The sequence below is a fragment of the Hippoglossus stenolepis genome, chromosome 2, assembly GCF_022539355.2.
Source record: "Hippoglossus stenolepis isolate QCI-W04-F060 chromosome 2, HSTE1.2, whole genome shotgun sequence".
NCBI classification, from domain to species: Eukaryota; Metazoa; Chordata; class Actinopteri; order Pleuronectiformes; family Pleuronectidae; genus Hippoglossus; species Hippoglossus stenolepis.
Genome location: NC_061484.1, coordinates 12,733,024 through 12,759,594, shown reverse-complemented (window position 1 = coordinate 12,759,594; position 26,571 = coordinate 12,733,024). Strand labels below are relative to the sequence as shown.

The following is a 26,571-nucleotide window of genomic DNA, read 5'->3' as shown; positions in this document are numbered from 1 at the left end:
TTCTCTCCCTTTCTCCGGCTCACTCCCTGTTTCTCTCCCTTTCTCCGGCTCACTCCCTGTTTCTCTCCCTTTCTCCGGCTCACTCATCTGTTTCTCTCCCTTTCTCCGTCTCACTCCCTGTTTCTCTCCCTTTCTCCGTCTCACTCCTCTGTTTCTCTCCCTTTCTCCGGCTCACTCCTCTGTTTCTCTCCCTTTCTCCGTCTCACTCCCCTGTTTCTCTCCCTTTCTCCGTCTCACTCCTCTGTTTCTCTCCCTTTCTCCGTCTCACTCCCCTGTTTCTCTCCCTTTCTCCGTCTCTCTCCTGTTTCTCTCCCTTTCTCCGGCTCACTCCTCTATTTCTCTCCCTTTCTCCGGCTCACTCCTCTGTTTCTCTCCCTTTCTCCGGCTCACTCCTCTGTTTCTCTCCCTTTCTCCGTCTCACTCCTCTGTATCACTCCCTTTGTTTTCTCTACCTGTATCTCTATCTGTCTTTTTCTTTCTACCGTCTTTTCATGTGTAACTTGCCTCTAACTCTCTCATCTGTCTGCACTGTAGAGTCGCAATGTTTACCGCCGGGAATGCACAGACTTGATTGGCTGAGTAGTATCACTTGGGATGGCTTAACTCGCATGCAATTGGTCTGTGCATTTCCTCATCCGCTAAACCACTACCGTAAAGACTACAAAAGCTGCGCCGGTTACAAATAGAAGCGCCCCGTCAGATTTTAAATCATAACCTTCTGTTTTGGCTGTAGGTCCGGGTCCGTACTGGACGGCTTCTGGGTCCGGACCCGGACCGCGGTCCGCCTGTTAGTGACCTCTGCTCTAGACTACAAAACCAAGACTGAACAGCTCTGGCTTTGGACTCCAGGTAAGTCTACGGGGATAAGGCTTTTTTTTGTTAGTGTCAACAATGTAAACAAAATTTGAATCACGTTTTATGGTTAAAGAAAATTCTGTAATTCTAGAGTATCATACACTGCCTTGGTAAGGATAACCCCAAACCTTAGAGCAAAGGGAACTCGGAGGGATAGGTGCTATGCCTTTTTCTCTCCACTCCAAATCACGTAGTCCTCGGTCTACGTGGGGAGAGTCATCATGATAGATTCATAACCATAACAAGTGGATTTAAACAATGAAAAACACTCATATGAATGGAGGGGAGTCCAATGCAGGTTGAACCCGTGTTCTGTAAAGAACATGTCCCTCATATCAAATTGATATTATTAATGGCTTTGATTAACAAGGAGGCTATAACAAATATAAAATCAACCACACACAGGGAGCTGGGTGGTGTATCTCAAGAAGATCATCACATATCTCAGGTACGAGTCTTATCAGCACTTAAGTATGAATGTGAATACGTGTTTGTCTCTGCAGCTGCTTTCAGACCTACACTGAAATCCAGGTAATCTAAATTTTCATGAGGGGCTGTATGTGAGAACGCAAATGTCTGAGTCAGTTTCTCCTGCCAGAGGCCAAGAAAAAACTCCAGTTAATGCTGATGAGCCCATGTGAGAACAAAGCAGGAGATTATCTGGAGGATTCATCATGAGTGAGTGGAGATGTTGTCGTTTGTAACACATGACGGATGTAAAACTGAGATAAAAGCCCCCTCAAAGGAATACAAATATTTCAGGATAAATAAGAAGAGTTATACACGTAGAAAACACAGATGTCAAATTGGAAAGACACCAACATTGAAGAGCTTTTGTCAATATGGGCCGACACCGGTGTCGAAGTACTGTAAACTAAGACCTATGTTACGCACTGCCTCCTGCGCCAGCCCTCACCTGAACACTTTCTGTGGTGTTGTGAGGAGCGTCTGATCAAAGAATCTGCTGCTGGCTTCCTAACATGTGAAAGGAAAGCTCCGGACAAAGTGTGGACCCAAATGAAAAACTGCTTATGTCAGCCCCTATCATTGACTGGCGTTCTGTGCTGGCTGTACCTCGCCTCTCGCAAAATGTCAGCTGGGATCGGCTCCAGCCCCCCCGTGACCCTAAACGGCTAAGCAGTATAGCTCATGAATGAATAAACAATGTAAACTGACCCGCAGTGGTACATCAGCTGCACAGAGGGCAGCCACAGTGTGTAGTGTATCATATCAAATCACAGTTGAGAAATGAGCAGAATGGAAATTGCAGGATTAGTGGCCACCTCTCTCCTCTGTGTGGTGTGGTGTGGTTTATCATTGTACACACAGATAGTTTGTGACATCCGTGGCCTCAAGTTTGATGTAACTAATTAAGCCGTTTTGTAAAGTAACTTCTTTTATGCTGATTATCCTCACAGCCAAAATACTTTTAGTGTGTGACAACATAAACTTATGGAAGTTGGGTGTGTGTGAGGCGTTGTGTGTATTGTATCTACTTTAATTTATTGCCGAGGCCCCTCTTCGACAAAACAAGGTTAATGAGAGTTAAATAAACATTTTGAATGTTTGAGGTATATTTGGATATTTTAGTAACTTTACTTTATATTGTCAATGTGAATGACAGTAATATTTGGTCACCTGCAAAATAAAGTTAAATTCTATCTTGGAACATAAATGTAAACTTACACAACAATGCGCCGATTCAGGAACCAGTATTTGCGCTGGTGTCGGTCATAGCCGACTGGCAGTTGACGGATAAATGGCTTGCTCTTCTGAACCTCTGGGATGCAGTCTGCAACACCAGGAACCTTGTGTGCTACACACACTTCGCACTGCCACTCGTCCTCTGGTACTTCCTGCAGCGGTGGTTTCACACACTCCAGATGGTAAACGGCCGAACATGTCTCGCAGCACAGCAGGTCACCGAGACGATGGCACACTCGGCAGTGGTCATCATAGGCAACCACTCCTTCTGACATGAGTTCCTCCCGGGCAATATTGGTTGCAAGGAACTGGTCCACCAAAAACTGTAGAACTTTAATTTTGCTGTCCAATGGTTCATATGGGTAATCCTCGCTCTCTTGGGGAGGCAGAATATGCCGGTACTCCGGGTCACTCTCACAGTACGCCCGCACCACCTCTGGCCAGGTCATACCATCCACAAAATACAATGTGGAGTTAACAGAGTCCTTCACGTCAGCAGGACCAAATGTGGTGTTGGAAGTGTCCTCTTCTCTGAGAATAGCTTTGAGCAGGGAGACGTGGGTCTCTGCCAGCAGCGTGCACTGCTCCTGGCTGGCCAGCGCTGCACAGAAATCCTCAAAGCGGAACGGAGAGAGACGCAGCACTGAGCCAAAGTTTCGGAGGACCTCGTAGACAGCAGATACATTGAGGAGCTGCGAGGTAAGGACCAGGAGGTCCTCAGACGACTTGGGAAGATCCAAGGGAGGAATGTCCTTTGCCTCAAGGATGGGAGAGCCTGGTGGCATTAACCGACTCCTTTTCGGGCCTGTGAAAATTGACAGGAAAAGAGTCAGGAGAGGAGTTACAGATGGGATGCACATAAATAAAGGAAAACAATGAAAAGGAGATGTGTCTATACACCACTTCAAGCAGCGTGCTGCCTGTCTACTCACAACTAACAATAACAGTAAAGTTTATAAGCAGTAAATGTAAGCATTTGAAATACAGATATTTGAAGAGAAAACAAATGTATCTGGAGAATAAAATGAGCACTGCTGCTTTAGAGCTCCACAAAATAGCAACTATGACCATTTTCATGAGATGCACAGAGTTTACCAAACTGGAATGTGCTATACCTAATGTTTACCAATAGCCCATGCAATCCAGTGCATGGACCAATTACAATCCCTGATGTCTCACTGAACTGTTCCCTGTGATGTTACAGAAATGAAGGCCCTGGACCCTGGGGACACTCAGAACAATCTTTCAGCTTACCTGGTGGTACTTGGGGTTCCCCCAAGAGGTACCACAAAGTATGTGGGCAGCTAAAAGTTCCAAATCCTGGTCTTATAAAATAAAGGATACAAAAACAATATACGAACTAAATTTGAAGCTGTGTTCGAGGAGACCAAATAAACTAATCCTATAAAGTTACAGCACCACATCCCTACTGTCTGCCATGCTGCATCTGTGCTGTACACACTGCAGTTAAAGCTGGTAAACTGGAGGTTGTTTAGTGATGATGCGTGAACAGAGTCCAGTGATACCACTACAACAGCAGAAAAGGGATTAACCTGCGACCGTGCGCCATGAATGGGTCCAACAGGGGTAAGCAATGGTATGTGCCTATGTGCCCATGACAGTGAGAGGACCATAGTGTCAGCCTGTCAGCATTGATTTTATGAAAGACCCAACACACGCACACACTCACAATACTACCATGTTGATGCAAGGCCATTGAAAGTTGACAGTTGTGCGTGTGCGTGTGTGTAATCCCTGAACCTGATCAACTACGACCTCACCGGACCGGGGAGTTGTGATGTGTTATAGGTCAAACGGTTCAAGAAATACAATCTGCAGTTAAAGTTTTTTTCATTTGAACTATTTGTTTCAAAGAAAAAAACATTATCCTAATCCTGTTTAGAATGACTGATTCCAGTTGATCGTCCCATCCCTTACAGAGCGTTACTTTACACTGGACACTGATTTCCATTGCAGACACCAGCTTCATTAACATGACTGGTCATAACTGGGAACGTGATGGATCTAACTTGGCCACCTGATAAACATACTAGTGGTTACTATGGCAACAGTGCACCACATAATGCTGTAATGAGATGCTTACAAAAAAGTGGGGAAAGGTCAAAACAAAGGCCTGTCAACCTCATTTAGCAGCGTTATGTAAGTGGAGTCACTTCTGGAATCAAACTGGGAAAAATATGAGCCTAAATATATAGATCTTGACTGAATTGGTGACACTGGGATTAAGTGCTGCAGTTTTGAGAAAACCCTCTATGAGCTGTCAAAGTGACACCGGCTAGAGGCGATGTTTACAAACTGTGTGTTTTGATGGAGCGAAGTTTACAGAGTCCACAACAGACTCCCTTGGTTTTACACAAGTAGAAACACTGAATGAATGGAATGAATGAAAAGTAGCAAACGCAGTCAGCACGTCTCCCTCAGGAAACGTCAAATACAACGAGCGTGAAAAAGGGGGGAAAAAACGGGAATCCGGTGAAAAAAAGGGCGTAAATTCGTGTTTATAAACTGACATCAAAATGTGCTGATCCGACAAAAAGGAGGTAGATGAGCGCTGGTCGGAGCGTGGATCCGCTCGGCAGCGGCCAGCAGAGCACACGGTAAACAAAGGCCTGTTTCTGAGTGCAAGCTCCATTTTGAACAATGCGCCTTGCTTTCTGTACTGAGCTAAAAATAAAATGCACACTGTGAGTGATGCAAACGTGCAGCGGTGAGGTGCGTGCACTTGCACACGGACGTACCTGGGGTGCTACCGAGCGTGCTGAGGCTCCGAAAGCTGCTCTCGGTGCAGTAGCTGGCATCATCATCATCATACGGTAGCTCCTCCAGATAGTCCGAGTCGTTTCCCAAGGCCTCCTCTTCTTCTGGATCCGACGGGTTGTCGTTCAGGAGTTCGTCTTCCTCCGACCTGTAGCTTATATTATCGTCCTCCTCGTCGCTGTTGTCGTCGTAGACCACCTTGTTCAGAGGCCGCCGCACTCCGCCTCTGACGCCGCGGACGCCTCTGGACCCCCTGCCTCTCCCTCTGCCTCCTCTGCTCCGCGATGCCGCGGCCGCCGCCGTGATGGAGGCTCCAACTTTCCTGCGGCCCCGGGACGAATGAAAGTTCTCTCGGCCGGAGATTTCTGTGTCCACTTCCGCGGAGCCAGTGCCGCAGAAGCCGCCGCTTGCCACCCGTCCCCGACCTCTGCTTCTCCCCCGCCCGCGCATCCCTCTGTTCCTGCCGCCCCGAGAGCCGCGGACTGGCCCGGGTGAACCCTCCCGCATCACGGCTGCTTGTTTGGGCGGCCTTCCTCTTCTCCCCCTCATTGTGGGAGAGAGTCGCTCCTGTTCCGCTTCAATCTCGGTGCTCGAACGAGACGCGCACACCGGAGAAAATCGGGATAGCAACGAGCCAGTGGGTCCGGCGACGGTTCCCGCTGCGTGCCCACCAGGCCCCGGTCTCACTTCCAGGGTGGAAAGCTCAAAGTGAACGGCCGGTGTCCCGCTCTGTGTCGCCTGCAGACGCCATTTTTCTTCTTGGCTCTCCCTCCGTTGAAAACACAACAGGCCTCAGTCAAGCTACACACGCGTGCAGCGATTTCACCGGAAGTTCAGCGCCTTTCCTTCAAAGTAAAAGCGATGCATTTATTTAACAAAATGTAAAAACAATAACAAACACCGTGTTAAACAGAACGTAAAACTAACACAACATTAACACATATTACGTCTCTTCGCTGTGACAGTTTAATAATCTCAAAACCACCTTTACGTTTTAACCAGTTCAACGTACGAGTGCGCGGCTGCTGGTCATTTTCTCTAACTTTACACTAAAGTGACAGACTTGGTGCGCGCTCACGTGACTCGCCATTCTGCAACAAACCGTGCCGTGCTAGTTCATAATATAAGTTATCCGTGCTAACGCTGCTGTGTGTTATCCGTGCTAACCGGTCACATGCGGGTCAAGTTCATTACACCGGAACATCGGTCATTTCAGCCCTGTCGCGACCGTCGTCACAATAAAGCAAGAAGACAACGATAAGCCCATAGATACATTATTGGTATAAGGTTATTTACTCATATGGAGCCGAATCAGTCTTAAAAGTTACATATCGTCACCTACCTAAAATAATGGTGTATAACAAAAAAATTACAAAGGATCCTCTTTACTTTTGTGTTTTTATTTAATGAAAATCTCACTTGAACATAATATTAGTAATCATAACATCTTTTGACCGGTATTATAGTATGCCTGTTGTGCAGTGTCTAGAGGCAGCTTGTGCACCCCTAGGGGTGCATGCACACCACTTTGGGAATCCCTGATGTGAGTGACCACAAGGCAATGGATGTTTTTCAGAACGATCACACATTTGTGACTGTACACCTCAAAGGGTTGAAATGTTTTTCCTTTTTGGTAGGAGATGCACTTGACAATTCTGACACAGATCAGGCCTCATCCACTGAAAATGACAATGAGACCGTCGTTGAAGAGATGAAGCTGCATGTACCAGGCCAAGACTCTGTTTCAGATGGAGCAGACAATACCTTAAACACTCCCGTTGATGTTGTTGAAGATGCCAAGCAGACACATCCACACCATGAAGAGGACCTATCTGATGATGATGATCATCCAGAACTCAAGGAGATCATAGTGTGGAGCGACGGTTGTGGTTATCAGAACCGCAATGCATGTGTGGCGAATGCATTCTCTGAGCTTGCAAGGAAATATGGGGTACTAATAACACAGAAATACCTTGTTGCACACAAATGGAGTGTGACAGCATGCATAGTACTATTGAACGCAAAATAGTTACGGATATCTTCACCCCGAGAGACTACGACATCATACTACGTAATCAGGCCATCACTTTACCATGTGAAGGTGCTGAAGCATGATGAGTTCCTGAAAATGAATGGATCATAATTCATTAGCATCAGACCAGGCAAAAAAGCTGGAGATCCGGTTGTGCATCACTTGCGGGCTCTTCAGTTTAGCAGTGAAGGCAAGGTCCATTTCAAGCTGTCCTTCTCGGAGGACTCTGCGTGGGAAGCACTGCCACAAAGGGTACAGAAAGGAGCCGATAGCATGGATAAGAAAGTTCCAGGACCTCCAGTCAATGAAACACGTCATGCCCGTTGAGTGTCATCACTTCTTTGACAATTTGCCACACTAATAGGCATCAGTCAAGAACCCAGCAAAGAAGAGCTGGAGGGAGAACTGAGGAGATGCACATGCCTCCTCAGCATTATGTTTAGTTAGTTTGTCAGTTATGCTTTATTGTTGACAGAGTTGAAGGTTTAAAATTACTTAAGTCACAAAGGCATGTTCAAAAATTTCCCTCAGTCATTTATGTTACATAATTGACAGACATTATTAGTATGTCAATAGTCATCTATTGTCATAACCTTTTTGAGTGAAATTATTAATAAATATCATATATTCAATATTTGGTTAATTTTTTTGTGTTTTCTGAAAAACCTGAACAAAATTCTTGGGACATTAGTTTAAAAGGGTGACGATATTTGATCTGGTTTTAAACGTAGTGAATATACAAACTGCCGCGTGTTATTTATTTTCCAAATACATTTTAAATAACCTTGAATTTACTCCCTGATAATAATATAACATCTTTATTTGTGTAGCACTTCTCAAAACAAAGTCACAAATAGGTAAGCAATAAGTAACAATGCACAACAATATCATAAAAACAAGTAAAACACAGTCATAAATGAATAAAAACACTAAAATCTAAGCAGGCCATCCATTATAATAAGTAGAATTGGATCAATTCAGAGAATGCATTAAGAAAATTACCAAGGAAATCTGACACTGTTTTCGATTGGATGAACCATTTAAACCTTTTAGTAGCAATGTTGAGTTCAACAAACATATAACTGGATATATTCTGTTGTAACCATGTGTCCCAGTTACATTTAAATTATAACATGTGTAACATCACAACTTCTACATGACTTTATAGCTGTCATTGTTCCTTCATCAGTTTTTAATTCCATTGACGAGTATAATGTGGATTTCCTCATTCTGTGAAGCACCATGTGACTCTTGTTTTTAAAGGTGCTCTAGATGTAGGTGTAAAAATTACAAGATTATGTGTTGAGACAAATTAGAATTGCTATTCATTCACTTTCTTTTGCTAAACATTTTTTGTTTGTGATAAAATAATTGCATTTCAAAATTAATCAGCTATGAAATAATTAACCAAAGCAAATGTTTTTTGCATCAGCTATTCAACGACAAGATCACTGCGTACCCAGACATATTTCTTTCCAAAATCCATCTACATAGGTTTGTTAGCAAACAACTAAGAATCTCCTGCTGTGTTTTTCATATGTGAAAGGCAAACTCGGTAGAAAGTTCGGAGCTAATGGTGCGGACATCCTCAAGAGTTCATGTCTGAAAATATCTAACTTGTACAACAAATTGTTCAAGGAGTTGAAGATGTTGTTTCAAGTGTTCAGTGCATGATGAAACCTACTCATTGTTTTTTACCACCTTATAATACAGATAATATTAATTACCTTTAGTTGTCACACTATGAGTTTACAGAAATCACAACAGGAACTACAGTGATTCCAACACTGATTGGTTGTATTTCAACCTTGATCTTTTAATAAAAATAAAGTCACACATTGACCGTTTTCTCTTTGTTAGACAATTGTATTCAACATATAAGCTTCTCCTGTGGAAACCCTGTAGAGTCCCAGCTGGCACACTTACACATATCCAGCTGTGTTAGGACATACAAAATACAACCATTCACTCCGGCAGTTAATTGTTCAATGGCAGTCTCACTATGAATGAAGGTTAAAACCGTAACCATACTGCTGTATTAAGTTGCTTTTGTATGTGTTATACCAAACTGACAGTGTAAATAAATCATGCAATTGAAGTCATAGGAATGGACACATTTTCATTGGCTTACACAAATTTAAAACAGTTGAGATTGAACTGCAAGTCAGTTCAATGTCTTCAGTGAAATTCATGCAACTTGAGTTTTGGTGGTGAGCATCTGCGCCAAAAAGCACTTCTAAAACCAGTCGAGACATGCAAACAACCCTGAAACGCCTTCAGGTGAACAGTCGGGAGGAGACGATCTGCTCGAAGGTTTATTAAAAGTATTCTGTACACATTCTAAAACAGCTCAATGACTTCAATGGAGTATTGTCCAATGTCCCTCTTTTCTTTCATCTTGTTGAGCTCCTGGAGGCTGCTCTCGATCTTTCCAAGCTCAGAAACCAGTCTCACCTGAGGACACAAGAAAGCAAATTGTTTTAAATGCTTTCCCACATAACTTTTAACACATCTTCAATAACAGGCACACAGAACGACTGCAATAAAACCAACATGCAACCAGTTACAAAGAGGAGAGTGTTACCTGTGACTTCACAAAGTTGTGGAGGTTCAGCAGTAATCCTTTGGCCTCTGGGGTCATCACCAGCACAGTGAAATGAGCGTCCAACACCAAGCAAACCCAGTCCATGATCTTTAATCAAACGCAAAGAAAAACACAACTGTCATTTGTTTTGTTTTTAAACAGGAAAGTCTGATTGGTTACATAACACAATTTGGCATGATTTTTACAATCGTGGCACTTTGGCTCAAATCCTGTTTTTCAATATAGTATAGAAATAAATCTGACTAGATCTGAATATCATGATAGCCGTTATTTCACGTTTGTTCCATATTAGAAGTTTAAAAAAAATTGATGGCATTTGGCAGATATGATCATACTAGGCACAAACATGTCCCCAGAGGCTTTGGGTTCTTATAATCTATCTCAGTACAACTCTACATCCCTTGACATTTTTTCTGTGGCTGAACTGAATTCACAAAGTTCAGGTTTGAATTAACATTTTACCTCCACCATATCTGGATTGGCAAATTGGTGAGCTAAGTGAGCAAAAATAACGTTTTCTGCCTCCAGGTAAGTCAAGTAATATGTCCTCCTGTGACAGACACTGCCTGTATTGATGTGTCAAAGATGGACATCCTGATAATAGGGGCAGACATTGATACAGACCTGAGCCAGACTTGGTGATCTCAATCCCATCTGTGGCACAGCATCCTGGGAAAATTTTAGGTAGAGGAACTGCAGATACTGGAGGAAAAGCTGATTGGACGAGAAAGAAAATAAACGCAGTAAACACATGTTTTTTAGTTACTATAGCTGGACTGACTGAAAACACTAGAACGGCCTATTAAATGGTGCAACATGCAATGAGCTACATTTATTGTTATTTTCACTACTTTCATTTGAACAAAAAATAGCAGAACAATCCACAATCAGACTCCATGGATAAAGACTGAGGACTAAAGAGTTGTAAATTGTACATAAATTTCATACCTGAACAACCTAAATAGCATCAACCAATCTGTTACTTACAACAACATTCTGGGAGGAGAGATCTTTAAGGTGTGGGAGGAGGAAAGTGTCGCTGTACGCCGTCTGCAACACCTCATTTCTTTGCAGCCTGAGTTAAAGTGTCATACTTAAACATTTCTCAGTCATTTTAAATTGATTACTGCATCTATTAAGTTTCTAAGTTTATTTACCAACACAAAATATGTGCAGCAACAGAAACTAACTTCAAGGCTACATCCATACTACTACATTTTCGGTAACAAACGTTTACAACTTAAAATGTCATGTGTTTTGGCTCCGTATCAGTTCTAATACCCCGTCCATACCAACATGGCATTTCGTGTGACCACTCGCGTACAGTGGGCGAGTGCATGCCAGGGTACAGACGAAAGCATACAGGTCCCAGTGTACATAGGAATTGCTTGAATACAAGTTTGTCTCCTACACATGTAAGCAGTTGGATCATTGAAAAACACAGAATTTAACTATACAACAGCTGTTTGCAAAGACAACAGAGTCAGCAACGCTTGTAATTGATTATCCATGTTGTGTTCTGGTATCTCAGGCTAATGCTGGTTGTTTTCTTCCAGAAGGGGTTCATGTTAAACGAAAATATCCAATCAGCCGTGGTGAGTGTCTACGTCATTATTACCAAAACTCTGTTTCTGCCCGTCCAGACTAAAACAAAGCCCCAGATATTTTAAACTAAAACCAGCAGCGTTTCAGAACTTCTCAATTTTAACATCTCTCAAACTGAGGAGTAGAGTGTATGACAGGTGTATCAGTGGCTGAGTTTTCAAACAAAGTTGTAGTAGTATGGACGTAGCCTAAGTTGATTGTGAATAGTTGCCTCATTGGTCAATTGTGTTTGATTGACTGTGCATTGGAAGGATACAGTAGAACAGCCTTGTGTAATCCCACGGGACACATCTGTTCTGTGGGAGTTGAGGTCTTCTCCTTTTCTTCTGCGTTGGTGATGATGACATCACCTCCTCTGTGGGCGTCTGAGTGCTGCTCGTCCAAGGAGGGGGGGCTGAAACCGTTCTGCAAGCCGACCTGGCCACGCTCCTGAGATATGAGGGTTTCCATGAAGGAGACGCTGTCGGGCTCCAGGCTCCCTTTCTCTGCATCAACGTCTGGCATACTGCAAGACCAAGGTAGAACAGCATATTGTTAATCACTTTATATTAAACCAAGTCAGATTATTAAAAATCTGACTTTGATGAAATATGCTGCACACAGTGAATTTCATCAAACTAAATATTTTGTATTACTTTGGTGCCCCCTGTGGTCACAAAAGGTAACAGGCATAGACAGGATCTCTTGCTTGTATCTGAGGCCTGGTATTAAAAACTATCCCAGATGACCTCATCACCTGCACCACATATTGTATGTTCAACATAGTTTATAAGAAATTAGGTTTTTACCTGATAAAGGCCATCAGACAGGCACAGGTGACAGCTTCAGGGATGTCAGGGAAGAACTGCAAGCAGAGTTGACACAGAAAGTAGTCCTTCCTCTCCAGGGCCAACAGCACAAGGTCAGGACACACACTGCAGGAGGTCATAAAAGGTAAATGGTCCCATTATTGTATAACAGCAGAGAAACACATTTTGTAAAATAAAGACTGATGTAAGATAGTAGTTTTGAGAAACATTTTAATCTTCCTGACCTGTGACAGAGACCCTGAGTGTGCACCAGCTGAGCCAGGGTGCTCGGGGTGTAGAAAGCTGGATCAGCCAGGCTCCTGGACACAAGGACTGATACAAGCCGCCCCACTGAGGGCTGCAAGTCCTGGATGTCGGATCTGGACAGAAGCCCCTCCACTTCTTTCTGGACATCTTCTACTGGGGCCGTCTACAGTGGGAAAATAAAACAATATCAGCGTTTGTAAATCTTGTTTTGCTGAAGCATGCAAATCAGGACCACAAAAACTAAAATTTGCATTTTACCTTAATGAGCTCCAGAACTTGGTCAGTTGTTAAACAAGGAGTTGATTGAGTCTTACGGGTTGTTCTCTATAGGGAGAGAAAAGAAGAGTTCATTAGAGTTGCCATTATCAACAAGACCACAAATTCTAAACAGTACAGTTGCCTTGTAGTATTTTTTCTTTTAAGAAAGTGACAAAACTAACTTAAACATTTTCAGGTTTTCTTTGCAAAAAGAAAGTCTGTCCTCGCTGTATCAAGTCATTGACCTTATTTTGCCTTGAGAACGCATATAAAAACACAGTTATCTAACTCACCGTCTTCCTGGTCTCCACCGTTCTGGAGGGCTGAGCTTTCTCCCCGTGCAGAATGTTGTTCCAAGATGGTACAGAAGCTGGAGCTTTGGAATCTGTGGTAGTTAGACATTTTTATTTTGTTTTATATGTACTGTACACAATACAATATATTGTTGTATTAATTACATGTAATAAATCAAGCAAACAAGTTGTAAAGGTTACAGGTTTTTCTTTTGTCTGCAAGAATATTTTTATTAAGATCACAGTACCAAAATATTGTTTACGCTCACCTTCAGTCTTGGCCTGCCTCAGTTTCCCCAGTGCATAGGCCAGTGACGATGTGGGGCAGACAAATGGGATAACAGAGAGGGTTTTCCCATGTGGAATGAATAACTTGTTGGAATAACACCATAGCTAAATCAGAAAGAAAAGAAAATGGATCAGAATTAATGGTACAAGCAAATGTTATATAGATTAAAAACAAAGACTGCGTGATCTAGTGTGTTTATCCATCTATCTTAAGATTGTAAACTGCAATGCAGTTGTGAGGAGGGACAGTGAAGCCCGTCACAGTGGAGCGCAGACACAATGCTCTACCAAAGTCATACAGGCCTCCGTCAGCACCCAGCAGCTGGAAGGACAGGGAACCTTGGCCGGTCGTAATGTGGGTGTGGTTCATGCACACTTCTAACATCAGCAACAAAGCTTGCATGCACACTGGTGACTGTCCCGTATGAGCTCTACTCTCCTGTCACTAGCATGACTAAAAGTCCACATCAGTATATTGTATTTCCCACTGTATGTAAGCACGATGATGCATAAACTACTGGCCTGAATTGCAAGATACAGGGTCCTTCAACATTTTCACTGATTTCCCATGGAATACTTGATGGGAAAACATCTGGCATATTTAAGGAACCGATATCTATCAGTATGGTGCAGCTTGATTGAATGTAAGGGGACTGTCTGGCCTTGGAGGCTGTGTGCACTTTACTGAGTGTCATGCTAATTTAAATTTGATATTGTAAAGCAACCCTACCTGCCCATAGATTTTACCAGCCATTTCTTTTCCCGCCTGAAGCGTTTGGAAATTGGTATTCCAGATGCAGAGAAAGTCTGAAAAATCAAAGACAGAGACAATCAGGAAACACAGACACTCACATTAGATACTGGAGTCATTCTTGTGCATTTATTCTGAAAATATGGTCCACATGTAAAAAAGATAGAATACAGTAGAAGATTACAGTAATATTTAGACTGAAGTAATAATTTGAACCTAAAAATAATTTTAGTTTTAACAGTTTCTTACTTTTCTAAAGTAACTTAAACCTTTAGGACACACATCTGGATCTGGCATGCTAAAAATGCTACTTTGAGTCGAGCAAAAACAGAAACAAACATCATATCCTCAGTCCAATTTCACCTGAAAACCTCAAACAGATATGTCCGAGTAGAGCACCTGTTGTCTGTAGTCAGGGTAAACGAACTGAAGTTACCTTTACCAGCTCCAGCAGAGGGATGTGGAACACCGACAACAGCTACATGGGCTTCATCCAGGACCATGGCTGACGCTGCCTCCAGCGGGCCCTCACCCACAGGAAGAGCCAGCAGCAGGCTACGGGGAAGTGACAGAGCCTGAGTCCCTTCTTCAGTCGCCAGGCCTCGCACAGAGACCACACTCTGGTACACATGGCCGTTAGGGTCTGTGGGGCAGGAAAACAATTAGGCACAAAAAGGGAAAAGGAAGGGAGAGGGTAGATGGAGCCAATAACATCACTCTCACTTTGCATGTCACATGCAATACAACATCTAATGTAAAAAGAATCTCAACAATATTGGATCCTAGGTGTTGAGTCTGTCATTCAACTGAAAGATCAGCATTGGCTGCCCAATCAAGAGGATACACAGCATGGGGCTCCCGCTCAGGATAAAATGATTTAATTATAGGCTACAAGTTGTTTATCATAAACATCTAACCCCCTTAATAAGGGCACAAAAGGTCACAGCCACATGTTTCCCTTCTTAGTTCAGCTGAATTGCAGTGAGGAAGAAAGAGAGACAAGAGGAGCCTAATGGGCATAAGTTCAGCGCATGTCTGAAAGCAGCTATACTGAACCAGGGTCAGTCACTTCTCTCTACAGTTATGCTAAATGAGTAGGGTGCCTCGTTTGTGGCAGGTCTCCATTAGTAGTGGCAGGGTGCTGAATTCAAACAGTTTAGAAAACATACCTACCAGGACTCTTTCACGTGTGTCCGTTTTCATCACACACCTCTTGCATACAAAGCATTAAAATTACTGCCATTGGGCTATCACTGTCTGTATTTATGTTTGTTCCTTTCTATTAGAAATTCTTATCACCCGCTGTGTTGAGCCTGTTTTCATTTCCAAGTCCATTAAAACTCGCCTGAGCTGCCAAACACTGACACTAAAAGGGTTTTCAAAGGAAATGCTGGCTTACAGAGATAAAGCAGGCGGATGTGTTTATCCCTGTAGGAGGCAGAGAAGCTGAGCGGGGCGACACCAGGCTCTTCTCTCTCCAGCCGGTACCTCTGTAGGGTGTTAGGGTTCAGTCTCTGCAGGTAGAGGAAATGATCTCCTTTCTGTGGGAAGACAGTGAGGCAAACAAACATTTAGAAACAGTTCAGTACCTAATAGCTTTCCCTGCCGCATGTGAAGAAAACAAGGATAGACTAATTATATTTTGCTAAGTGGGTAATTTAAATCCATGTCATTCATGTGTAGGCACATTAGCATAACACTGAATTAATTATTTTATGGCTTGGCATTGTGATACAAGTCCAACAAACACTTAAACCTGAAATATTTGAAATGATTGATCAACTTTTTTGTCACAAGTCAAACATTTTGAATTCTGTTACCTGTTCAGTTGTGAAGACGACAATCTGCTGTGTCTCTGCCACTATGTTGGTGCTCCACCTAAAGAACAAAAAGACAATGCATTTACAGGCTGAAAGAAACAAAAAGGTCTGCATCAGCAATCCGGCGATTGTAACACAAGGGTTTTCCTCTGGCTCTAAGGCATCATGATACTGACCTGATGGCCTCTTCTTGAGACAGGACTTCCTCTATGGGCTGCTGGGGAGCAGAAAGCAGCGAGTCCAGCAGTCTCACAGCTCCTCTCTGAAATAAGACCACAGGCTCCGCTCCATCCACACAATGGACCTTCCAGACATCTGATGACAGCTGGAGAGAATATTTGCACAGGAGGCCGGAATGAGAATGTGCCATCAGTAAAGGCATTTCTAGCTTTTTTGGCTGGTTACTCAGAATACTATGGATAATTCCAAAAATAAGGGGCTTTCTAGATAATAAAAAAAAAAGCCATGGTACAATAAACCATGTTGGCAGTAGAAGAGAATGAGAGAAATATTTATTTCATGGATCTGTACCCTACTTAATACTTTTTAAAAATACATTTTCAAATGGAGCGGATGCAAAATGCTGTTGACAGAAGAGATGAACCCATGTTCAGACTTACTGTTGCTTTGAAGGCCTTTTCTAAGAGAATGTCTTCTTCCTTCCATATTCTGATAACCTTAAAGACAACAAAAAAGGGCATCAGGTTATAAATATTTCAGAAAGTTCCGATCTACAGCAAGACCAATAGAGTAAATAAACATTTCGTTATGTTCAAGGACCTCATATTGTTAATTATAATGATCAAAACATAAAAAGTATAAACATTATGTAATGAATCAGTAGCAATAGGGACAAGGAAAACCAATAATACAAACCTGGTAAAAACAAAATTGGATGGAAGATTGAAATAAAGCAAAATTAAACAGTAACCTCACTAACAAGTTTTCAGTCATTGCTTTTTCATTTAACTTGGTAACTTGACTGCATTTATATAACCTTTTACTAGTCTTAATGATGAAAATGCTTTTCAATACAGCAGATATTAACATATTCATTCACACAGTGCTAATGTGTCTATGAGTAATCTCATTCTCATGCTGCAGTCAAGAGAAATTTGGGGTTCAGTGCCTTGCCCAAGGACACTTCAGCATGCAGCCTGGACGAGACGGGAATAGATTGAGCGACCCATCAGGCTCATAGACAGGCTCTATCTCCTGAGCCACAGCCGTTCACTACCTTCTTTAATTGTATGAAAAAGGTAAAAGAACTGGCCTGGTTGGTTGGTAAGTCAGTAGGGCTGCGTAAAATGACTCAGAATACAAGAATGTGTAGAAAGGTCTACCTTGTAATCTGTGATGGCCACATATTCATTGGTCTGTGAATTGAAGACTGCTGAGCAGGTCAGAGTTTGACCTTGTTTAACGGTCCAGCTGCCGAGTGGCTTCTGGTCTGACACCTGTCAGAACCACAGAGGAAGGAAGGAAGAATTAATAATATTTCTTAGGGGAGGGCAATAAAACATAAATAGTTAACACAATATACATTTCATCAATAGCAATATAACAAAGGTCCAATATATATCGATACATTGCTCCTTCTTTGGGCAAGCACAGTGTAGAGGTACATAATGGATCGACTTCAGATATGTAAAATAGTTTGCCGTTTATCAAGTGTTTGTCATTCTCTGCTCATAAAGAAGAGAAAGCTCAACCTTCACTCAGAAGCAAAACTCCATTTCAAAACATAAAGAGACTGATGGCACTCAGTAGAACGTGTACCCCCTCCAAGGCTCAACAGTCCCCTTAAATTCAATCAAGCTGCATCAAATTGCACATGCTCATAGATAGCAGTCACCTCAATGTGCCTGATTGTTTTTAATAGGTCCATCAATTATTCCATGGAAATGCCCAGTAGTTTTTGTCTAACCCTGACAACAAAAACGCAAACAAACATACGCAAATGAACACGTGACCTCCTTGGTAGAGGTAATAATAACGTGGTATGTATCCTGAGAATTACCGTTGTCAAATGATGTGGACATTATCTTGATATAATTTTTGGACCTAGTCCCCCACTCCTACCATCTCATGCATGTGTTCCAGTTCCCTTTACCTGTAACTACACTGCTAAAACAAGCTGATAATGCCATATAGACCCCCCCATGATAAACTGTGGCCTGAATTGAATACTACCTCTGTTCCTGAAATCATAAATCATTAAAAAGTTCTGCCAATGTAAACTTTAAGGTGCTTTATCCCAAACACAGAAAACTGCATCATGTTTTTTATCTGGTACAAGCTATTCTCTGCAGCCACCAGACATTTAAATACGAAATTATAAAGGAGCTACTAAGTGATTAGCTGAAGTCAGTGTGAGTTCACAGGTTATCGAAGTCATTAAGCATTGTGTGTGTGTGTGTGCCCTGTGGTGGATTTAGCTAAAGTTAGCTAACCTGCCATGTATGTTTGTGTAAACTAGCATTTAGCTTCAACCTGTGCCACCACTCCTGTGTATTTTCAAGAGAACTGAAGAACGATCCGGGGTGAAATGTTAATTTCCTGTCTTGTCCGTGGTTTCTGTGACTGTTGGCGAACCGAGGCGATGATGCCAACACGAGTGTCTCGGGTCGCAGTGATCAGCTGGCTCCGGTTAACAAGAGCCTCGTGAAAACAGAGAGTAAAACTCACTTTGTACAGGGTGACACATCTGGTGGAGTCCGTGACGACGACGTGGTCGCTGTCTCGCTCCTGTTCGATGCCCTGAACGCCCGAGTTCGACAGAGTTTGAGCTGGAACGAGTCCGCACAACGTGTATCCCTCATACAGCGCCGCCATGCTGGACGAGAAGAGAGCGGAGTCTCGCCGGATATCGCGAGAATAGACGCGCGGCAAGCCGGAAGCACGAGACTGCTGCTGCTCACCCAGCACGCTGCTGCTCCCGCCTTATTATCATTACTAGAAGAACCAGATAGACAGTTTGATGAGCTGTCATAGCTTCTTCGGCCTCTACATTTAAAATATATGATGTTCACACAGAGTAAAATATGTAAACAAGAAACCCCTTGTTAATCATCGCTGCATTATTCAAGATCACTAAAATAATCTACATTTTGTGATGTATTCTCACCACCTCCAAACTCATCCTGCATGTCATTGGAAACATTGGAATCTACACAAACATTTACAAGACCATGTTTAAAATGTTTTTCTGAACATAATTGCACATTGATACAAATCTAAATCAAACTAGAAGTGCATACCTTCCGCCCAAGGCCCGACAGTCCCCTTGTGAAGCCACATTTTAATGCACTGGATCAGAATTTTTATTTGGATCCTCACCAATTTGCACACACTTATAAATATCAGACCCCTAAACATTCCTGCTCAAGGAAAACGTTGGAAAAACGCCCAAATCTCACAATGTTAAAGAATGAGAAGGAAAATCCTGGACCCTCCCCCTGATCCAGATCTGCACCACCGATTAACTAATGTTCATACAGCCCATAATGTCTTCAGTTTGGATTCTTTAGGCTGTAGTCTACTGAATATGGTTCCACATCTCTTTCATAGACAAACAGACAGCTGCTACCACTGCTAAACAGTATACAGTGTTGTAAAGAGTTGGCAGGTTTGTGACACAGAATTGATCTGAGCTTTGGTTATATGTTCATAACTTACACAAAGAAAACCTTGAAGATGTCAATTTATGAAGGCCATTGTGTTACATTCTTGTTGAGATTGTCTCATGCTTCTTTGTGTAGGACTGCATCAGTTGACCTACTTTTGCTGAGGTTCGACATAGAGGGCATTTCTGTTTGTTTGTGGAAGGTGGGTTGATGACGCACGGTATCTTATTTGTTCAAGGACAAGAGAGAAATAAGTGTATCAGAACATAGTAATCCATGTAAACTCTTCATAAATGCCTCATGGATGGCATGATAATTCACATTTGAGAGGTGGAGTAGCAGCAAAAGAAAGTTTATTAATCAGAGTCAGAAAAAAATCATGTCTGAAATTGTTACATTTGTGCAGACTTGGTTACAAAGCTTAAAACAAAAAGACAGATTGACTGTATAATTCTACCTGGACACACTGACACCTATATCACAGTGGTTTAATAATCATCGGAGAGAAGGGATCTCCTGCTGTTTCAGCACTGTTCAATTTCCGATGGAAGGGAACCTGAATATATGCCATAATCAACATGGCTGGGCTCTGGAAAAAGACCAACACACACACAGAGGGAGAAAGAGAGAGAGAGAGAGAGAGAGAGAGAGAGAGAGAGAGAGAGAGAGAGAGGTTACAATGGGCCAAAAAATCCAAACAGTGATTTTATATACACCAAGTCACAGAAAAACAAACTTAGTAAGTCTTGTTTATCATCAAGGGACAGTTTTAGAGAATAATGCCATGTAAGACACCCTGAGAAAACATACATCTGACATTGTGAGGTTGCAGGAAGGTTTACGGTGGTAAATATACACACTACCAGCCAAGTCTTAACTAGTTGGTCATTGTCTTGCTCTAAGAACCCCTGAACAACCAGACTGTCTTTATTTTTTAATACATTTTTTCTTGCCACTATAGCAATACTTTCTGGAGTGTGATATTCATCAGTAACACAGTTTGTGTTACTGATGAATATCAGAAGTTTCACTTCCTGCAGAAAAGCAATAAGTATTATTGGTCCCTTCAAAAGTCCCATTTTGTATGGAACTTCCTTTACTTTTCAGTTTTTGTTGACTATAGCTTTTGTTAGCCACCTCTGTGTCATTTAAGTTTATTAAATGGACTTGGATTTAAAACAACCTGGAGACATTATGGTGTTCTGAATCGTTTGATCGGCTATGTACACACATAGATAAATGAAATAGAATAAACAGCTTACTGTGATATATTCGGCTTCTTCATTAAATATTTTTTACCTTCAAAGCACTCAGGTATAATGAGTTTTCCGTCCATACACTGTGTTGGCACTGGATAACCACAACTCCTGGCCTTGTTCATGCAGTAGAGTGAGACGACTTCTTTATGTAAGACTCTATTTGGTTGCATGTCCTTGATCCAGAGTTTTTGTCCTTTGTATAATACCCTTGCTCTGTGTATGTCAACGCTGCAAGGAGCTATAAGGAGGAAGAACAAAAGTTTCAATGGAGAAATTGTGTTATACTTATTATTATTATTATTTTTTTTACAAATAAAGACAAATCAATATCTTAATGCTAAATTCTGATCACCATGAATTGTAGTAAAGAGAACTGAAAGGGGTTTTAATCAGTTTTTATCCGACAGTTAAGAGTGTCATGCTGTTTAATTAGTTTTACAGCATATTGATTTTCAAAAATTCACTTTTATAAATAAAAGCCTTAAAGGTTCAATGTGTGCGATTTAGGTGAAAGGGATCTATTGACAGAAATTTACTATAAAATAATCCAAGTGATGTTTTCACAAGTGTGTTTTATCTAAATTATCTAAATTGTTGTTTTATTTACCCTAGAATGGGCCCTTTATATTGAAATACTTTATATTCACATCGGGGGGGTCCTCTCTATGGAGGCCGCCATGTTTCTTGTAGTAGCTCAGACTGGACAAATTAAACACCCTTTGAGTTTTTATGACAACTGAAGGCTGCCACAGGTTCTATTTCATGTTTGGAAGGGGAGGGTGAATTTAGTGAGTAGTGTGTAGAATTTAGTGACATCTAGTGGTGAAGTTGCAACATGCAACTTCACCACTAGATATCACTAAATTCTACACACTGGAACTTTAAAATAGTACAAAAATTGGCACTTTAGACCCCAGTAACAGTCAGCACAGGCACAAATAAATAAATAAAAATGACTGATTGGGTTTGAAAATAAAATTAAGAGTAAAAGTAATGGAACTGGACTGGGACCTGATTTGTAATAAAAATACATTTAACAGTACACAATGGGAAACACGTAAAGAAAATTCCATTCCTATCCCACCATGCATTGTCTATAAAGCTAAAAGTGTACTAGACTTATACTTCTGTAAACTAGAAGCAGGTCAGGGGGTAAAATGTTTGTAATATTAGTCCCACCTTTGCAGGACGGCTTTTCTGACCACCTCCCATTTTGCTGACAAACTATCTGCTGGTTTCCTTCCAGTGCATTGTCCCCGTCGCAGCCATATTTGACTGTTTCCATGAAGTCGAAGACTCTCTGTTCACTGTTCGAAATGTAGCCTTTGTCAATGTTCGCTGGTGGTGGGCAACTCACCACTGCAAAGGAACATCAGAGAGAGTGTTGATGACTGTCTTTATTGTAGAATAAATATCCCATGAAGCTGTATTGAAACATTTCAGCTGAAAACGGTCAAGACCAAATGTGGTGCAATTGCATCTAATTTATTTTAATGTGTCTTCCTTTTCAGCTCCCTGGAGGGACGTTTTCTTTCTTATAATAGAGTGAGAAATCAACCAATTTCCTTTTCACAGGCCTGTGAAAAGGAAATTGGTTCCTTTCCCTGCCTTATTCTTTCAATACATGGAGACTGACACCTGTTAGCAGACAGAACAACATTTCCAGGTCTCTTACAATCTCATACAGTATTTTCCAAAAAGACAAAACAAGTGATGATTATTAAATTCATTGAGCCAAACGACTATTTGATGTAAGAATAGAATACCTTTGAATACTTCAATCAAAACCTCATTATCAAATACTGCACTGTAAGTTTATTCACATAACAGTCCCAAATGTTTTCTTGTGGTGTATTGGGACAGCTTATCACATGATTTAGGAAGTCTCTTTATTTTATGATTTTATGATTTGTCTTTAATTAGAAAAAATACATACGTAAATATACATTTATTGCCCTGGAATGTCAGAAAATGTTATCTATTACTTTGGAAAATGGTGTATCTACACCTGCTCAATAAAATATAATATATATTTTTACATGGTATATCTCAATTCAATGGTTGCATAAGAGAGGAGAATTCCAGTTCTATGATTATTATCTCTGCTGTCTCATTATTTTGTGTAAAGAAATCGGAAATGTACCTTACATGTACATTTACAATTAGAATTCCATGAAATCTGGACAAATTACATGTTTTCTCATCTGCTGATACAACTGTGTGTTAGATGGTTAAATAAGTCTCACAGTATAGCACTATAACTACTCCTGGTATTTCATACCTCGACATTCAGGTGTCTTAGTCCAGGTGCCACTGACGGTGCACTCGGCTCTCGCGCTGCCAACGAGCACGTACGGAGGCAGGCACCTGTATGTCCCTGCCACGCCATATTCAGTGGAGTTCCCTCTTATCGTCTTGTCATAAATGATCATCCCAAACTGTGGGATCGGAGCGAGATCACAGGTCGGAGCTAGGAGGGAGGAGGGAGAATGAGCCATTTTATAAACATGCTTGCACAGTACGTGAAGTTTCTTTTGTCTTGTGTTTATAATGGAGTATAATTTACGTATTGTTATGAATAACTTGATTCACAACAAACTAAGTGGTAGTTTTGTTGTGTTCCACTTAACAAATACAAATGTGTTTTTGACCAGATTAATAATTTTCCTGGTTTTAGACGGATTACATACGCTTGCACTCTGGTACTGGTGAGCTCCATGTTCCATTTGCTTGGCACACAGTAGAGCTGGCTCCACTCAATATATGTCTGCAAAGCAGAAGCCATATCAATAAGTCAGTTCAAGCTCAGTTTGCCAAGATATTTACAAAATACACGATGATTGATTTAAATCTTGTTGAGTGCATTTGAAGCCAAATGTTGGTAAATCAGATTATTGTAAGATGCACACAAAATAAAATGATTGTATGACTCTGGTTTATTGATCACGTTATGTAAACTTAATGTGTGATGAACATGAGTCAATGTTTTCAGCAGATAGCTCTGTTAATGTTTAGTGAACAAGTCAAATTCAGTATTAATGGCACTACTGTTGACTTGTCTGGGTAAGGGTTGTTACAGATTGCTCTGCGGCTGATGTTAGTTTCTGTAACTTGCTTTACAATTACATTTAGAGGAAAAAGGACTAAATTCAGCTTCAAACTGCACTGACACAAACAGGAGCCTCTGCAAAAACATATCTCTGAATCTCATCCAGTTTTATTGGCATTTTATCCCCACTTTATGAAAAGTGTTGCACAATAAAATTCAAATAGATGTTTTTGCTTTACCCTTCATGACACGTGTAGTTGATGGTACTCTGGAATGCTGTATCCTCATAGTACAATTCTCCATTAGACAACAGATCGGGAGGAGGACACAGTTTTGCTGCAGGAGAGAAAACAGCAGAGAGCAGTTATTTTTCTATGAATGATAGATTTACACACTGTATATGTTGTACCTGCTGTAATAATGTACAACCTCAACGAAGGGATCAGTGTGATCTAGTTGTGCTAGTTTTCAATAGAGAACATAAACGTATGTAAATATTCTCATACCAAAGCATCGGTGAAGTCGTATATTTTATAAAAGTAAAATTCCGTAATAAACTACATATTTATAATAGAAAAACATTCAAGACAAATAGTGAACAGAATTTAGTAGAAATGGTTCATGTTGCATCACATGCTTGTCAAATATTCTCCCCAAAATCAACAGGAGAAATGTTGTTTGTTTTATTTCTCATAAAACAAACAAAGGAAATCTATCAGGGATACCAGTATAAATGACTTGATATTTGATTGTCGCTGTTAAATTTAAATTGCCATGTTGACATTAAACGTATGTGTTTCATATGCTGTTGTTCTGTCACAAGACCTTAAGTTCTCACAAGAGTAATGGAGACCCACGTTTGCACATTAGTCTGGTTTTTGTCCATTCTCCCCTCGCAGAGCAAACAATCGTCCGAGGGCCTAATATGGGGGTGTATCCCTGTTTGCAGGACAACGCCAACTCAGCCCCGGGGTTGAAGAACCTCTGGAGCCCATCCACCTCAACGTTGACAGGCAGATCAGGCCTTAAACACACTGAAGGGACACATTGATTATAATAAATATTATGTATAGAGTCTCACGCTCAAACAAACATTTCCCGAGTGATTTACATTATTTTGGGATAATGTAAATTATTATCCCCAACATGATCTGAAAAAAATCATCTTGTTGCTCTAGTTACTGGCCCTGAAATAATATGTGTGTGTGTGTCCTAAAATACTTCCTGACAACAGAGAAACTTGTCAAAAGAAAACTCCAGAAAATGTAATTTAATTTGATGTTTGAAGTTATATTACACATTTAAGAGACAGAGAATCAGTAAAAGAAAGTGTGAATGAACTTGAATAAATTGAAATCAAAATCTATTTCTGGCTTAACCACACAAATTCAAACATCAAATGAAATGAGACAATCACTTTGTATCCCTCTATTACAAAGCTAAACGTCATTATTTCTATAGAGTCAAATACTGAGGTTAACTAGCATCGCAAGAAATGTGCATTCATGTACTTCAAGCCAAATAAGAGCAAATCAAAAGCAAATACCATCAGATGATGCGGTGGTAAAAATCACAAATGGACAGAGCAGAAACAAAGTCAACATGAATTCCATCCTCGTCCACGTGTTCAGACGCTCCTCAGGTTATGTGGTTCAAACACTAAATCTCTGTCCCCGCTCTCACTGCTGCTGTCGTCTCTCGAAAGCTGAACAGATAAGAGCAGCACGAAGTGAATTCTGGTTTTGTTTACTGTTTTTATTTTTTTTTGCTCGCTATCTTGTTATTTGCAATAGGAGATTGGAATCACTTTACTGGCAGTGAAGCTCCAGCAGTGGACTTTCCCTTATTGCAGCAATATTATGAAACAGGGACAAATGGTTGTTTTTGCAGACTTTGTCTATTAAGCCTCAGACTTTCAAAAAGCTCAGCTTAATGTGACAGAGATACTTAAAAACTAAAGAATACAACGGCATAGAGGCCAGTTAACAATACCTCAGTACAAATACAGAGAAGAAAATGTTTTTGTCCATGGCTTTGTCACCAGCAGAATTTAGTACTTTTACGTCCCTTGATCTCTTGATAAATCCATTCATCGTCACTTCAGCTCATTAAAATCCATCTGCCTTTATCTTGACTTATGCTCAGAATCTTGATCACTGGTTCCCTGTCAACCACAGAATTTAAACGATTTTTGCACCTGATCTATAAAACACTGAATATTTGTCTGACGTGCCTCCATTTCAAGAAAGTTTTTTTCCCCCTCCCAACTCCAAAATTTGATTTACAATTTGACAAACGAGGATTTGTGCACCTACACTATTAAGATTTAGGATCAGCCAAAGATATTTTGGCTTTATTTAACTTTTAATTAACTTTTTGATCTATAAAACAACTAGAATGGCAGAGTGCACACCCTTGTCAAGGCCCAACAGTCCCCTTGTGAAACCACATTTAAATTCACCAGATCCACCTTTATATTTGTATCTGCATGTTTTTATTGTAACCCAGGTATTGTACTATGTATGTTCATTATTTATGTACATAGTGTGTATGAATCTGCAGCCTGGAAATAACAAAGTTTCTTTGTAGTCGA

General features: G+C 41.1%; 3 protein-coding genes across 8 annotated transcripts in view; all 3 read right to left on the bottom strand.

Moving 5' to 3' along the window:
• Nucleotides 1-6,105, bottom strand: part of LOC118116125 (nucleosome-remodeling factor subunit BPTF-like) — a 45,972-nt gene extending 39,867 nt beyond the window's left edge. For all 4 annotated transcript variants that reach the window (XM_047341833.1, XM_047341834.1, XM_047341835.1 and 1 more), the window contains exons 1-2: nt 5,319-6,105; nt 2,542-3,364 (exon numbers count right to left, since the gene is read on the bottom strand). In XM_047341833.1, coding sequence (XP_047197789.1) covers nt 2,542-3,364; nt 5,319-5,886 — 1,391 coding nt within the window. In that variant the 5' untranslated portion in view covers nt 5,887-6,105. The remainder of the gene's footprint in view (nt 1-2,541; nt 3,365-5,318) is intronic.
• Nucleotides 6,106-9,148: 3,043 nt separating this feature from the next.
• On the bottom strand, nt 9,149-18,925 carry nol11 (nucleolar protein 11). Of its 2 annotated transcripts, none has more exons than XM_035167494.2 (18): nt 18,733-18,925; nt 17,388-17,501; nt 16,665-16,721; nt 16,221-16,369; nt 16,045-16,102; nt 15,624-15,765; nt 14,667-14,867; nt 14,204-14,280; nt 13,455-13,578; nt 13,186-13,277; nt 12,893-12,958; nt 12,613-12,797; nt 12,368-12,493; nt 11,836-12,084; nt 10,962-11,040; nt 10,599-10,688; nt 9,954-10,061; nt 9,149-9,823 (listed from the first exon to the last, which is right to left on the bottom strand). In XM_035167494.2, exons 1-18 carry the CDS (start codon nt 18,877-18,879, stop codon nt 9,710-9,712), a joined length of 2,178 nt encoding a protein of 725 aa, XP_035023385.1. In that variant the 5' UTR covers nt 18,880-18,925; the 3' UTR covers nt 9,149-9,709. The 2 variants fall into 2 exon arrangements, with proteins under 2 accessions (XP_035023385.1, XP_035023376.1); XM_035167485.2 differs by having other exon boundaries at nt 14,661-14,867; nt 18,733-18,924.
• A 1,081-nt stretch (nt 18,926-20,006) lies between these two features.
• LOC118121869 (beta-2-glycoprotein 1) lies at nt 20,007-25,891 on the bottom strand. Of its 2 annotated transcripts, XM_035178083.2 has the most exons (8): nt 25,525-25,871; nt 24,836-25,012; nt 24,218-24,314; nt 23,620-23,696; nt 23,211-23,399; nt 22,109-22,288; nt 20,970-21,167; nt 20,007-20,259 (listed from the first exon to the last, which is right to left on the bottom strand). In XM_035178083.2, exons 1-8 carry the CDS (start codon nt 25,589-25,591, stop codon nt 20,195-20,197), a joined length of 1,050 nt encoding a protein of 349 aa, XP_035033974.2. In that variant the 5' UTR covers nt 25,592-25,871; the 3' UTR covers nt 20,007-20,194. The 2 variants fall into 2 exon arrangements, with proteins under 2 accessions (XP_035033974.2, XP_035033983.2); XM_035178092.2 differs by lacking the exon at nt 22,109-22,288 and having other exon boundaries at nt 25,525-25,891.
• Nucleotides 25,892-26,571: the final 680 nt, after the last annotated feature.

Excerpts from the sequence above, each read along its gene's own strand:
- LOC118121869 (XM_035178083.2), bottom strand. The coding sequence starts at position 25,591 with ATGGAATTCATGTTGACTTTGTTTCTGCTCTGTCCATTTGTGATTTTT. Across the intron at positions 24,315-24,835 it reads AACCAGACTAATGTGCAAAC|CAAAACTGTGTCCTCCTCCC; the intron begins GTGGGTCTCCAT and ends TCTCTCCTGCAG. Across the intron at positions 23,697-24,217 it reads AACTACACGTGTCATGAAGG|ACATATATTGAGTGGAGCCA; the intron begins GTAAAGCAAAAA and ends TCTGCTTTGCAG.
- nol11 (XM_035167485.2), bottom strand. The coding sequence starts at position 18,879 with ATGGCGGCGCTGTATGAGGGATACACGTTGTGCGGACTCGTTCCAGCT. Across the intron at positions 17,502-18,732 it reads GATGTGTCACCCTGTACAAA|GTGTCAGACCAGAAGCCACT; the intron begins GTGAGTTTTACT and ends TGGTTCTGACAG. Across the intron at positions 13,278-13,454 it reads GAGGCAGGCCAAGACTGAAG|ATTCCAAAGCTCCAGCTTCT; the intron begins GTGAGCGTAAAC and ends TAACTACCACAG.